The sequence below is a fragment of the Haemorhous mexicanus genome, chromosome 14 (assembly GCF_027477595.1).
Source record: "Haemorhous mexicanus isolate bHaeMex1 chromosome 14, bHaeMex1.pri, whole genome shotgun sequence".
Taxonomy (NCBI): domain Eukaryota; kingdom Metazoa; phylum Chordata; class Aves; order Passeriformes; family Fringillidae; genus Haemorhous; species Haemorhous mexicanus.
In genome coordinates this window covers 14,150,102-14,165,191 of record NC_082354.1, presented here as the reverse complement: position 1 = coordinate 14,165,191, position 15,090 = coordinate 14,150,102, and the positions used below count along the sequence as shown (strand labels likewise).

The 15,090-nt window shown below is 39.2% G+C and overlaps 1 protein-coding gene across 6 annotated transcripts in view; it reads right to left on the bottom strand.

Annotated features, from left to right (window-relative positions):
• Window positions 1-15,090, bottom strand: part of LOC132333664 (integrator complex subunit 6-like) — a 39,687-nt gene that overhangs the window by 10,612 nt on the left and 13,985 nt on the right. For 4 of the 6 annotated variants that reach the window (XR_009488227.1, XR_009488228.1, XM_059858967.1 and 1 more), the window contains exons 3-9: window positions 10,667-10,816; window positions 10,177-10,266; window positions 9,677-9,860; window positions 8,732-8,860; window positions 6,742-6,905; window positions 5,531-5,683; window positions 3,777-3,909 (exon numbers count right to left, since the gene is read on the bottom strand). Coding sequence is in view for 4 of the 6 variants with exons in the window: in XM_059858967.1 (XP_059714950.1) it covers window positions 3,777-3,909; window positions 5,531-5,683; window positions 6,742-6,905; window positions 8,732-8,860; window positions 9,677-9,860; window positions 10,177-10,266; window positions 10,667-10,816 (1,003 nt within the window). In the remaining 2 variants the exon portion in view is untranslated. Of the gene's footprint in view, window positions 1-3,499; window positions 3,581-3,776; window positions 3,910-5,530; window positions 5,684-6,741; window positions 6,906-8,731; window positions 8,861-9,676; window positions 9,861-10,176; window positions 10,267-10,666; window positions 10,817-15,090 lie in introns of all 6 variants that reach the window. The other 2 variants (XM_059858970.1, XM_059858971.1) reach the window with 2 other exon arrangements.

The window sequence follows — 15,090 nt, the reverse complement described above, 5'->3', positions numbered from 1 at the left end:
AGTTTTTGCAGATAAAAATTAAAAAGTATTGAAAAAAATCCTTACACAATTTAGTTTTACTTCTACCTAATTATTTTCAGATACTAATTTCTGTAAAGTCTACTTAATGCAGAACTCTTTTTATTTCTGAACTCAGAGAGAGTTAAAAGCACTGTATAATTGGGAACATGGTATTAAAAACCATTAGGAACAGGCTGCAAGCAACAACTCAAGGGATCAGGTAATATCACACAGACCAGTTAAAAATTGCATTGCAAAGTCTTTATCTACTTCAGATTAATGTACAAAACAACCAAATTGTGACAGGACACAATACACACTTTTAACACTCAGTACTACAGAAGGGGACTGGATGCATCTTTAAAGATCAGAGAACAGTTAAAAAAAAGAGCGTGAGAGAGAGAAGAGTCAGAAGGTAATTTAAATAGGTCAGCTGGAGTCTAAATTACAACAATCATGCACCATGTAACTCAAAGTAAAACTTAAAACTTTTTTTTTTTATATTTTTTAAATCACCACTCACATTAAATTTCACCTGAGCAAGTATACCACCATTCCCTGTTGACTCCTGTAATTCTCCTAATTAGGCACTAATCCTCTATGCTAGGTAGTGGATTCATGATTTTACATTCACAGAAAACAGTATCCTTTTCCCTGCAAACCATCTAAGCAAAAATAAGGCACTGCAATGGAAAACAGCATCCATCATTACCTAAAAAATGTGATGTGCCACTGTTTCCCCATTGATACAAAATGTATCAAAAGTATTTGGCTGTTCCTCCTAGAGCCACAGCATGCTGTGTTCACACTGGTCAGAACACAACCCTTAGTCTCCAAAATATAAAACCATTACTTGCATGTTCTCTCACAGAGCCTGTAAAAGCATCAAAGGAAACTGTCCATGCTGCAGTCCTTCACAGGCAGACATTTTCTAAATGCTCATCCTGCTGCATATTTAGACCCACAGAAAAAGGGTATTTAACCACTTTCACAAGGCATTTCTTGCATGGCTGTTTCACTGCTGCTTCTGCTGACACTCCCAATGAACAGTCACTCCTGCCCAGCAGTGCTTGCCCTCCCACCCATGCAGCTAAAAGGAACCAAGGAAACATCTTAGGCAAGGCAGAAGCATTTAGAAATATACCTCATCTTTATTCAGCTCTCCCTAAAATCCCTCAACTTCTGCTTCATGAACTTGGCTGTACAATGTTTTTAGACAGAACAGCACCTGAAGTACAACAGCTTTGCAACAATCCTTCAAGAGGAAATTCTATCATCTGTGGGCCAAGTATTCAGCACTGAAGCACGTCAGCATCTGCCTGTGAAAAACTCTGCCTGCAGCAGCCTCCCACTGAACAGAAAGAACTGCAGCCCACCTCCTCAGTTCTGGGAGCAAACCACCACCAAGCTAGTCAGGACTTCTCTCTAGCTGTCTGAAAGCAAACTGGAGCTGCTCATCCCACATCATCCATCATGGCTGGAAATGGACCAGAGACCTGGGTTTTTGTCAGCCAACCAAGCACAGTGCCTGAGTCCATTAATACACAGACTGTGTGCCTTCACTGTTTTATCAAGTCCTATTAATTGGCTCCCTTCCCTTACAAAGCTTCTGAATGCAGGCCCTGGAGTTAAACACCAGCAGAAGTTACAGCATTCCCAAATCCACTCTTGCAGAAACCAAGCCATAAAATCACCAAAGCTAAAGGATGTGGTACAATTCACCTCCTTCAGCCACGGACCAGTATAACTTCTCTCAGTTTTCTCAAGTATCACCTGCAAGCTGCCCCATGCCTAGCTATCTTACCTGTCTGTAGGGCTGTCTTACATTATTTTTCAAAAAGAGAATTGAAACTTCACCTGCCCAGGAATGCAGGAGGAAAACAAAAATGCAACCAAAAAATCTTTAAACATCTTACTATCTGTTTCTAAGGTTGAACACATTTGATAATACAGTACAAATATACAGTTGTAAAGTGCTTTTGTCTTTGAAAGAGTCACCAGAAGGAACAGAGGTAGGATTATCCACGGTACTGTCCCAACACAATACTCTACCAGTAGGGCAGGAGCCACTAGAACCACACTGATCAATATTGGGAGGTAGGGGCTAAAAGGAGCAGACTTCTCCTTGTCTTGGGAGTTCTCACAAGTTCTCCTTTTACATCTGGGTGAGGGTAATGAAAAACTGGTTTTACACACTCCTATCAGTCCTCTGCTGAACCATCAGTATCCACTGAAGCGTGTATGAAGGGAGACACAGAATGAGTGCTCCTATCTACCTACAGAGCCAAACACAGTGTCAGTATTGCCAAAATCATCTACAAATAATTTACCAGCCATGCTGCTCGTCATCTCACTCATCTTCTGTACTGCTAAGTAGAAAAGGGCCCAGATCTACTTTTGTGTTTAAGGTATATTCCACAGAACTTAATTCTACCATGCCTTAGAGACCAAGGATAAACAAAGCCCTGGAAGGAAATCTGAAGGTAACACTGTGTGTGTTTGTATGAACAATAGGGAATGCACGGGATTCATGACCTCAAGAAAACATCCACTTTACAGCTCAGGCAATGTGGAAACTCTGCATTTTCCTTTGAAGAGCCTTCAGAAATATAAGAAATGAATTACCAGGTGAGTAAACTGCAGAATAGCACTGCACACACTGAAAAGTGCCTTTCCTCAAAGAGAAGGAAGAGCTTTACACCCCTGTAAAAAAGAGGCAGGGGGAAGACAAGAGCTGCCAGTGAAGACACAGCAGAACTGCAAATGTCAACACCAAAATGAACAGGGAAGTTAACTTAGGATCAGTGATGGCTTTTCAGTGGATCTGCTGCAGTATTTCAGGAACCGCAAAGTCACTGAAACTCTCATCCTCCTTGCACACTTTGGGACAATTACCAGACTACATAGATAACTATAAGACACATTATGAGCAAGCACAAATTTCTTCTTTTTTTGATTATGACCAGGATTATAAAAAAGCATTCCTGAATTGTGTTCTGATCTCTTTTTTTTCCTAGAAATGAATAGAAAAATCCTGTGTAAGACAGCAAGAGTCAATTCTTGGTCACTGTTCTTCTGTATCACTAAAAACATCCACAAAAACTAAAATCATCACAAAAACTAGAACAAAAAAGCCTTAACAGCATCTGCAACTGAAAGGGTTAGTGGCATTCTGGAAACTCCTCTCTGCCATTACCCTTATGCCAGTTACTCACACAGCACCTTTTCATATTATCTTTCCTTAGAAAATAATTTCATTGTGGGAGTAAAAAAAACAAAACCAAAATCTGGTCCTTTGGGCAGGAAAGAAATGCAGACTGTTTCACTGCTCAATTCCTTCTTACTGCTCTGAACTGCATTAGGGAATTCCCTCTTCCCAACACCCGTGACAAACACTGCATCTCATCTTCCAGTAAAAAATAAGCTGCTACAAGAGCAACTGCAAAACCTGGATACACCACACCCTAAATGAGGGAAAAGAATGGAGGTTGAAGCTTACTCCAGGTTAAGGAAGAGGCTACGTGTCTAGGAGGTGAACAGCATCAAACATGCACTGGAAGCAGGTAGCTCTCCTCCTCTGCTGGAGAGAAAAAAAGGGAGAGGGGGTATGAAAATCCTCTCCTCCCAAAGTAGGTTAAAAGAGTTTGCAACATTCTCTACTCTCTGATCTCCATTATTTTATAATGTCTCAAACTAAGGCAGAACACCAACCATTATTGTTTTGCTTTTACTCTGGAGCAGCTGCACCGGCAGTCCAATGCAGATGTGTTACCTACCTAGCAATGGAAGTAAAACAGGGTAGTTGTAAGGCATCACAAAGAGGTTTACACAGGTTAAAGTAGTGCTTGCTTTTAAATACCCAAACGGGTGGCCGAGCTCGCTGTATTTTCCACTGCTACTCACAAATACCTGACAAAGAATAAGAGAAAGCACTGTATTAGAATGAAGAATGTGAAGCATAGTAAACATGGGGCATTTAAAAATTCAAATCAATCTGAATCTAGCTGCATTAAGACAGTAAATTATCAAGCACAGACAAATCTGAACACATCAGGGTGAGAACGGACCTACACTCCCCAGTCACCAAACTGAGATATGCAACATATAGTGTACACCCAGTAAGTGTGGAAATGCTCTTCACAGAGTAATCTTTACTGCTTTAGTGAAACTACTGTGAAGTGATGCCCTGAAGAATTTTTGAAATTATTTAAAACAGGTTAGGGACATCTGTTGAAGGAATGTTAAATAAACACGCTATTTGAAATTAGTCTTCTGACTCAAAAATAGCACAACTAATGTTTACAACACTGATGAAAAGAAATGCAAAACGTTTTTAAGCACAGAAATTAAACAAAACAAACAACCACTCAAGAAATGTCTTGACTGTGCCTACTGCCAACATTCTTAAAATTGACTTTATTTTTTTTTAAGTGAACATATATGAGGGTTTTAACCCTGAAAAGCAATACATGTAAACAATATTTCAACAGGATAAAAATGGTAGATGTTCTTGACTGAGGCAAGCAAAATAACCCACATCTAAGTCAAAAATAGTTTTCCTAGAAAAAAATAAACCTTGCAGCAAATAGCAAGTGGCTTTCCTCTGTTTTTTCAGGGCATAAGAAACTGGGTTTGTTGCATGGTTTCTATGACAATGAGCCTATTTCTCTGATTTGTAAGGGTCTGATGTGTAGCTGGGAGAAGAAAAGCAGTTTTTGAAAAACAGCAGAGTAATTTTAGTAACTCAGGCAAATAATGTCCCTAATAGAATATAAAGGACATTTTTTAAATTAGTTTTTCTAAAGAAACATTAATTTTTCTTCTGAATATGCCTGTCATATTTTCAAGTAAGCTAAATCCCTAAGCATTTATTAGGGATACAAAAACAGAGACACCTCCAAATTCACCTTTCCAACTAAAGTATAATACTAAGCATACTGCTGGTGTACACATTAGGCTAATATTTAAAAGAACACCACCAAGAAGGGAGCCTGATTTTAGAGACGACACAGAAACTTATAAAAAAAATTACAAAAGTATCACGTGACAAAGGATTTCAGCAACAGAACTTTGACCTCTTCAAGGCCAATCTAGTCAACAGGATCAACAGCTTCCATTCAATTCCCATTAGCAGCCTCAACCATCTAGTGAAAATGATTTGCAGCTGTTTATTAGGTAACATGATGGAAACTAGTGCTGGGTTTCCCCCGTAAGCAAATGGAAGCCTGCAGAGAATTTCAATTTTGCCAAAATTGGAACCTGGGGGGCGTACTTCTTAGCAAAATGAGATGGACCTAGAAAGAGAATTAAATGAGATTACAAAGCCTGTGGAGGGAACACTCAATTCTGACTCCTAATAATTCTCTTAGAAAGGAGGTAAGTGAAACCTTGACATGTTTCTTCTCATCTGCTGCGTAGTTTGAACCAGACCCCAATTCTCCAGGCTTGCAAAGACTAAAGTATCCATTATATTTCTAGAATCAGTACTGATTACCCATTATATTTCTAGAATCAAATCAAGGGCAAGTACCTGCCAGCAGGTATGGGGAGACTTTCGTTCCAAGATGTACTGGGTGAGGGGTGAAGGCTCAAGCTCATACTTGTCAAAAGGAAGCTTGTCTATGACCATGGGCTCACAATCCACACAGGAGAACCTCACCACAGGGTGAGCTGTGCGTGGAGGCTGAAAGGGCATAAAAGGCTATCAGTTTTCACATATTTATAGCAAACAAACCAATTCTCTTAAAAACATCCATAAGCAGGTATTTCACCATCCTGTAAGTCTTAAAACACTCAGTTTCCACAGTATTCCTTTGAAGAGAATAAAATACAAGCTTGCATAACAAAATATAAACTAAATACTCTCTAACTGAAAAAAATGATCACGCACTGATATACTCTTCCCACCAAGAGAAAAAACATTGTTAATATGCCACTATTTATATTTAAAAGCCTTCAAGTCACTTGAGCTACAACACAGACAGGCTTAAAGGAGACTTCAACTCTTCTTCCCATCTTGAAGTCCACAGGAAAACAGATGGGAGAGGGCACTCAATTCACAAAGAATCTCTCAAAGAACTCTCTACAAATCTCTCTCCTTTTTTTTCCCTCTTTAATCAGGAGGTGGGAGCAAGGAGAATGGACAGACAGTACCTTGTGCACTTGTGAAGTGCAGGAACAGAACATGCCTAACAAAAGAGAGATGTTTAGATAGGCTAGTAAGGCATGCCAAATGTATGATCACTCCAGTAAGAAAAGGAGAAATTAATACTGCTTTCTCCTCATTTTCTGCAGGGAGTAGCTCCTCTGTTTCAGTTTTAATTCTTCCTGCTAGTGAAAGAGTCCACACATGAAGTAATACTAAAGAAAAAAACACATGGTTGATCTTCTCTCAAAAAAAATACTCCTTTTTCCATGTTAATGAATTTTATAAAGCTTTGATTAGAACTTAATAGGCTCACTATAATTTGTGCTCCACGAAGTAACTTACAGTTCAATTTTTTAACCTTTTAAAACCATTCAGCAAATTAACTAACCATACACATGGAAGTGAACTTTCTGGATACAAGAAATGGCACAGGTTACAGTAGCCACATTAGATTATACCATTCTGTTAACCTTTTAAAGCAAAGTCACATCATATTATAAACAGAGAAAGTAAAAACTACTCTATTCATTATTTATTTCCAGTCTGTTCAACTATTAGTGTAGAATCCTTTTTTCAGTTCTTATTTTACTTACCAGTGTTGGTGAATTCTGATCAGGCCAAAAAGATTCTGGGATTGGCCAATGCCCCACAGGAACACCCGTTTTAGGGTTAGGCCGTACATAAATGAGTTTATGACAACTATGCCACGGCTGAGAAGCAAATGAATTGATGGGCCTGGATGAATCAACAAGTCCATCTAAAATTTAAACAAAGCAAAATAACAAAAAGAAAATGAAAAGCTACATGCATGCATTTGTCCGCTAGCAAAATTTCTGTATTAGCAGCAAGTAAGGCATTTCATTACTCTTGTTCCAAAGACATTCAGATCTTTACATCAGAGGCTGAAATGATCTATGCATCTAGGTGTATCACAGAATCATCTGAGAAACAATTACAATATTTGCCCTGATCTCCCTTCTGCTCCTGTGGCACAGCCACTACACAGTGAGTGCAGCAAGGCATACTCACATACTATGGAAAATGTATTTGCTTAAGCTCAGTGTCTGACACAGCTCCCACAGGCAGCACCAAGCTACTGCTGCTGGTTCTGCTGCACCTGGAAAGGCTGAGAATTGGCATTTTCATTTCTACAAGGGCTGCAGTGCTCACTGACTGATGCTGCCACACATGGAAACTCAAAGAGGAGCAAAGTTACTCGTAGAAGCTGGATCCATCTTGCAGGAGGCAGCTTTTGCCACGTTTTTAATTACAACAATCACAGATCACTTAAACCCCACAGCCCAAGTTTAGGGGCTGCAAAGGCCAGCCTTCCCTACCAGCCCACCAGCAGAGACACTCCTGCATGCTGAGGATAAAGAACTTTGTAGCACTACGGATGTAACCAGCAGTTTTCAAAGACTGCTCTTCAAAGCAAACAGCACAGCAGAGATCACCCACTAAACCAATCTTCCTTGTTTTAAAAAGATTTTACATTACTAGTTTTCCTTGCTTTAAAGAATTAACCAGTAATACTGTGGAAACCATGTTTCAGTGACACATCAGTTTGGTTTCTCTGCATTATAAAAACAGTGATTACAGCTTGGGTAAATCCTGTTGTATTTCTCTCTAGTTTAGGACTTTCCATAGAAAAGAAAAGTCTTGACATTTTTATACATTCATATCCACAGTCCATCACCATTCAAATGTGACAGAAATGAAGGTAACAAAACCCCAAATTTCACCAGTCATTCTGCCACACAGGAGAGAACATTTGAGACACCAGAGACATTTGGGAATTTGCTGCTGTGCTGTCCAGCACAGCATTATAGGAAAGCCTTCTTTAAATAAGCAAAAGGAGAAATCAAACATAGAAAAAGCTGATTCCAGAATGAAAGCAGGAATAAAGCTGGCTTTGCTACAATGTTCAGGTGATGCTAAAAGCTATTATGTTTTCTGATATTCCAGGATCCTAACTTCCTAAACTGGTCAGCCCTCTCCTCTTTCCTTTAAGCCATGAACTTCTATAAATCTGAAGAGCTGCTTAGCATTTGGAGTGCACTTTCCTCTTTTCCTCTTTGCACTTGACTCAAGGGAGCAAAGTAACTCTTTGTTCTTTGCACAGTTTTTCATTCACAGCTAAGAACGTTCACCTGCATCCTACTGATCTGTGATCATTGAGCAGAATGAAAATCTATAGAAAATTAAGCATTGAGATTGCTTTAGAGATGTTTAAGTGTTTAAATACACTACTGCTAGATTTAATTATTTTAAGTACAGTCCTGACAACACTGTAATTCAAACTTAAATGCTTCCTGCAAACACTCAGTTTCCTCAGCCATCCAAAGAGGTAAAAAGAGTGACACAGAGCCAGCCAGCAGTAGATGATCCATACAAGCATGTGCAGACATATGGCATAATTTAACTTAGCAAGGATCAAACTAACACTTGTAAAAGGTGTATCCTGTACACTACAGGGAAAAGCTGGCAGGAAGGATATGGAAGACACTTAAGGACATCTACACACAAACAAAACATTTTGTCTTAAACATTAGGAACAGGGAAAAAAAACAATAATCACTGTACCTTCTCCAATAGGAGCTGGGTCTGGTCCTGACTTCTCAAAGTTAATAACAACTCCACTTTGGACTTTTTGAACTAAAGATTCTAAACACTGATTCAACATTCTTTGTGTCCGGACGCAGTACGAACGACCTGTGCAAGAGAGAAATTACATGGGGAAACCGAAAAGCAAATTTTGAGTAATCTTACTTAAGGAAGATGTTTTATTACCTAAGTCACACTGCCAAGGCTTGCAATTTTATCCAAAATAACAGCAACAAACTCTGTACATGTTTATGCAAAAGGCAATGTACTTTGCAGATGCAATACAACCAAGAAAAAGCACCAAAACCCCACAACCTGCTGAGATTTTGTTACTAAAAAGAGACCATTAAGGCTTCAACAGGCTGGACCAAGGCCAAATTTATAGAGGCCCTTAGGAAGGCTTCATTTCACCAAGACTATGTAATCTATCTGCTTTTGTCTACCCAAACCTCCTCCTCCCACACAACAATTTCTCCAAGCACCAATTTAAAAAAAAATCTAATCAACATATCAAGCAATAGGATCCAGAATTAATTTTTTTAAGATTAAATTTAGCTTATCAGCCCTGCAGCAGAATTAACATCTCACTAACAGCAGTCCTGCTCAATTCAACACTTAAATAACAAAAAATTAAAAAAAAAACCCCCATCGTGATGAGCAAAGCCAACATCCAGAATAACCAAAGAAATTTTTCAAAACCTCCTACTGCATATAGAAAATGCTCTCACATCTAGATCTGAAATAGGAATATTGCTTTATTTTAAAGTTCTCCTGTGCTACTGAAACCCAAGAAAGCACCACATGGATTCACATGGACACAGAGTCATTCAGACAAACAAAACAGAGGTGAAGGTGAATTAAAGGAAAATAAATATTTCAAGGCAAATGCCAAATGTGAAGCAAAGCAGAAAAGCATCCAGTTACCTCCTGTGACCTCACACATCTGTGTGATAGCAGATTCATCAGTAGGCACACTCCCAAGCTGCTCTGGCTCAGCAGATGCAGCTCCTGGCAGACGCAGCACCAGAGCAAACAGCCTTTGATCCCAGCGGAATGGTTCTTTGGTAAGTTCACTTCCAGGCAAAGGAGAATTCAACGGAAGATGAAGCTGGTAAAAAAAGATTTAAGAACGTTTTCCAGTATTTGACAAACCAGCTAAAAGCATCATATCCAAATTCATTCATTAATCTGTAGAAGACCCAGTTTTCTCCAACCCACTAATTTATCTGAAGTTCTCATCTCAAAACCCTTACAGACTATGAATTTAGGGGCTGGGCAGTGACAGGATAGCTGGTTTCTATTCTCTATAAAAACAGGTCAACGATGAAGAAGTACAATTAGCAGGAAAAAAACTGATTAACATTCATCTCAGCATAGCACCAACCTGCACAATCATAACTTGAAAGAACTTAATGAAAGTTTACCTCCTCTTGGACTCCAGCTGTATTTGTCAGTTTGTTTCCATCTGTGATGGTAATCAAAATAGATGGCTCCAAAAAGAACGGATTCCTTCCCTACAGACAAAAAACACAAGAATGCTAAGAGCAACCTTAACACACAGGCTGAGAGGCTTGTATTTTTGTCATTATAAAATAAACAGTAAGATAAGCAATCTTTCAAAATAATCCTGTAATTTTTTAAATAGGTGTGGAACAACACAGAACTACACAGTTGGGGGATTTATACTCTGCTTCTTTATACTTCAGTAAGGAAAAAAATGCCAGCATTTTCCAGGGTCTTTTCAGTAGCCATAATAAGAAAAAATGAGTTCCCAGTTCAAGCTCTTACACAGAGCTATCCAACATTAAAAAAAAGTTAAATGCAAAAAGGAACTCGAACCACCAAAATCCCTCACCAACCATGATTAAAAAAACCACAGAAATATAGACAGAAGACTATAGATAGATTTGTTACCTGTCCATAGTTGTCTATTCCAGACACTAATCTATTGAGATTTAACAAGTCAAACGATGACCTGAGTGCCTGACCAAGAGTTGTTAGTCCTGAAGCCTGAAGGTTTTTCAGTTCATTCATGAATGTTGCATGGTTTTCCTTCCATCCAGCCTGTTATATAAAACAAAAAAGCTTATTAGTTATTCTAGCAGCAAACTGCAATCAACTGCAAGTTGGCATTTATCTCCCTTCCCAACAAAAATTAATTATACTCCTCATTAACGGATGCACTGCACCATTTACATGCTGCACACACCTAATCCAGGTATGCACAGCTTGATGTGAAACATGGTTACACCTACAATGGGAGACTCAAAGAAACACACACACTGCCAAGCACTGGAAAAACTTTGCACTACCATGAAAACTGCTGTAGAGATGATGCTGTTAATATAAGTATTTGGATTTAGCATGTAAAACTGCCAAGTTTGGAAATCAGAAATGCAGCTGCCAAAGTAACAGCAAAGGTAAAACCAAGATAAAAGCACCATAATGTCACTGCCTCTTCTGGCATATACCCATTTCCTTTTTGTCCCTTCTTCCATAAACTAAGTCTGGAAGAAAAGAAAGGAGAGGCTGCAAACATCCTATTAAGAATCAAATCACTGCTTAGTGTCTCAGGGTAACAGCTTAAAATTTTGGAGGTCTTTAAAAAAGTTATTGCTGACAAAGCCTAGGGATCAAAGGAACAGCAAGGGATGAGGGTGGATCAGTCCAACCAAGCAGAATGGACCCTCTGGTGAGCAGGCCCAACAGGTGTGATTCACACACCCTTCCCTTAAAAGTGGTTTGCTGCACAGTTGGAAAGCTATTTTAGAGAAGACCAGCTCACAGGGAACTGGTACAGGATTTAAAGATTCCTCAGCCAAAAGCCTGAAAGTCCTGGATATTCCTGTAGCTCTCAGCCTTGCTGTTACACCATACTCTCCAAGCCACTCCTGCAGCAAGCCAGCAGTTCTTCAGCCAGGCTCACTATCATCTGGCACCAGACACCCCCTGTGCTCCACCAGGAATCCCAGCTCTGCAGACATGGAGAGGATCATTTCAGACAGCCTGACTTCTGCTGGGACAACCTCTGAGCAACACATGCTCCAGGTGAAGCAGGTTCTCCTCCCCGTGCACTGGCTCAGCAGCAACCACCTGCTGGCTGTGCCAAGTTGTGCAAGAACACAAGAGGACAGGATCTTCCTGTGCTTTGTTAAGCTGCTCTATCCCATTGCCAACCTTTAGTACACACTGAGGGCTCTGTGAATGGGCTTAGGATAGACATGTTCAGAACTGTAAAAGATTTAAGAATTGAACAGAAAGGAGATGCGATGATCAACACTTCCATTGAGTTGACAAGCCTAAGCTGGGTGGATTTCTTTTCAGAATAGAGAATTATCATAAGATGATACAACAAAAGCATTTTGGTCAAGTTTAGCTCCCTTAACCAGTTCTTCAAGCTTGAGATTAATGCAAGGGATACAAGTGAGAAAACTCTGCAATGGGACAAAGAAAGAACAGACTTTCACCAAGTCTGGTTCAGCTTTATGATTAAACTGCCCTGGAAGCTCAAAAGAACCAAGTAATTCTCAATAAAACACCAACACTCACACACAGCCACAGCTTAAAATATAGCATCTCATCAGCACAGCTACAGCAACCTCCCACATCTGTGGTCAGCTCAAGGCAAAAATGAAATGCAAGCAGAGTGTCACTGTTTTAGAGCAAAAGTGACTTAGTTAATGGTACTTTTTCAGAGTGAAATAGCACCAAATCTCGCCACAATGATTTGTCTTATCGTAAAAAAGCTTCTCTTAAACAATCTAAGTGAACAGTTACCAAAATTGTTTTGTCTGAATTCTATGGATCCATAAATGTAGGTGAGACTGTTCCCTTCTGTCTGACAAAAACATCCATCAGTGAGTCCATCAGTGTTCTTGGGAACAGCCAGGCTGGAGTTCAGAAAGTGTTTTCCAGCAAAGACCATTTGCCTTATGTTGTTACTAAAGTACAGAGGGGAACAAAACATTTACAAAAGAAACATTATTCCCAGTCTACATTTCTTAATTTGAACTCCAACGAATTTAAGAGTATTCTTTATAAAATAAACAGTAAGAATCTTCTTCACTGGTATTTGGAGATTCTGCTATTTTCCCATTGTGAAAATGTTTGCTCAGCGTGCAGCTCTCTGTTTGATCTTGCTGCCTTGTGGTCAACTGCCTCCAAAATAAAACATGTACCATTTCCCCAGGCAGAAGTAGGGAAGCTGAAGGTACAAGGAGCAGCTGATCACCAATGGTTGGCTGTCCAAGGAAACTGTTTTTCATCCTACAGCTCTCACAGGATCTTAAAAGATAAGCCAAGGAGAACTGTACCTTCGAAATAAACAGAGTAAAATGGAAGAACTACTCATAATGAGAACAAGAGCAGCAAATGCAAGATTTCCATATCCAGCTCTAACTAAATGTCTGATTAGTTAATGTACTCCATTGTCTATCTTATCATCAAAAAAAAACCTCTTGAATCAAAAACACTTGAGCCAATGACAAGAAAGTCTAATTCTGTAAAATGTTTTTCTCCAGAAAGACTCAAGCCAATGTATATAATATTGAAACCTGTACTTCAGGGACAGAAACTCCAGCCCCAAAGAAGTCTGTATATTCTCCTTTCCATATATGCAGTAGGAACATTCTTAGGGCAAAACAGTCAAGTACCCCACACTGAGCAGATGCACAATGAGTTCACGTTGAAGTGATTAAATAATAATCCTTCCTAAATTTAAAATACTGCCATTAGCATTGCTTACAAAAAACCCTCTGGCTTTACTTGCCAGGATAAACACTAATGACCACAAAAACCCCAAGCAAAACCCCACAACCTTAAAGGAGCAAACACAAACATATTCCACAAAACTACGAATCCTCTACAGGTCAGTAACTAAGAAGTCAGAACTGAATATTAGTTATTTCAGTTGTTTATGAACCAATTTGAGCAGTGAGAGTATTTGCTTCTAATCTTCAATATTACATTCCGACTCAGTCACTTTTATGCCCAGAATTTATTAATAGCAATCTGAGCAGCCTTTACCTTGCCAGTGTATTACTGGCCTTTCCTTTGATAATTTATATGAACAAATAATTCTAGACTCCAAACACATACCAGAAGACTTTCAAAGATAGCTAGGAAAAAACAAGTACTAAAATCAAAAATCTCACCCTCTTTGCTTATGCCAACAGCAGACAAAAATGCACTGTCATCTGGCCTTCTGCAAGCTCTGGATACCATCCTACAAACCACCCAGAGATTTGGAAGCATCACACCACCCTCCAGCTCCTGACTTCGGCCTTGGCAAACAAATCATGCTGACAAGAAATAACATACTTAAAAAGTAACATTTTTCTCTGCTAACTTAGTTTTCAGACAAATCTGTGCCCTGCTCTATATTTCACCACACTTCTACAGAAGTATTTCAGCTGCTTCAAGAAGCAGGTAAGGTCAAAACAGCTTATTTCAGCAGCAGAAAGGCCCAGATTAACGAGAATTCAAACACCAAGGTGAAAAATCCAGTGAGGAAAAGGAGGCCTTATTTAGACCAAGCAGAATCAGGACTAACTGAACATCAAAAGAACAGAGTTCAGCAGCAAAAGAAAATCTTGGCCAGGGTCGGTAGCTTATAAAGACCTTAAAGACTTAGGAGAAAAACAAGATTTTAGTTGCAAGAAACTAGAAAGAAAATCTTATAAAATGCTGTAGAACAAGTTAAAAAACAAAAACAAACCACCCCACCCTTATCACATAAAAGGGGGCAATATGGATGTACAAGTAAAACAGTACCAAGTTTTGAGTATGTGTAACACAGATCTTGAAATCTCAGCTACACTGGCTTATCTGTCAGGTTTACTGGTCTTACTGTAGTTTTTTACTGGTTCATTGTTGGTTTGTTCTGGCTTTGATTGGTGCTGTGCTTTTTTTCTTTTATTCTTTCCAACTATTTCTTGGCACAATTTTGTCAGCTTGTAAAAAAAAAAAAGGGGCAGAGCCAAAGGCTGGACATTAGAGCACAAGAATTCCAGGTCTGAAGCATTTCTCAGTTTCACCAGCTTCAGGAAGTCCAGGGGACATGGTGCTTTGGAAGCTGCAAGTCTTCATCTTCAGAGCTTCTAATAAGGAATGCCATAAGACTGAACTGCACAGTTTATTGTTCACTGGATTGCTTTCAGATCTAATTCAAAAATTGCAACATTACTAAAAATAATTTACAAGAAGACAATTTGCACTCCTGAATGCCAATCACAACAGCCTGTGTTACAGTACGTACTCAATAGTTAGTCAGACATACAGATTTTTAAGAGTTCACCTAATGTTTCCCTAGAAAGAACAACTGCATTTCAGATATTACA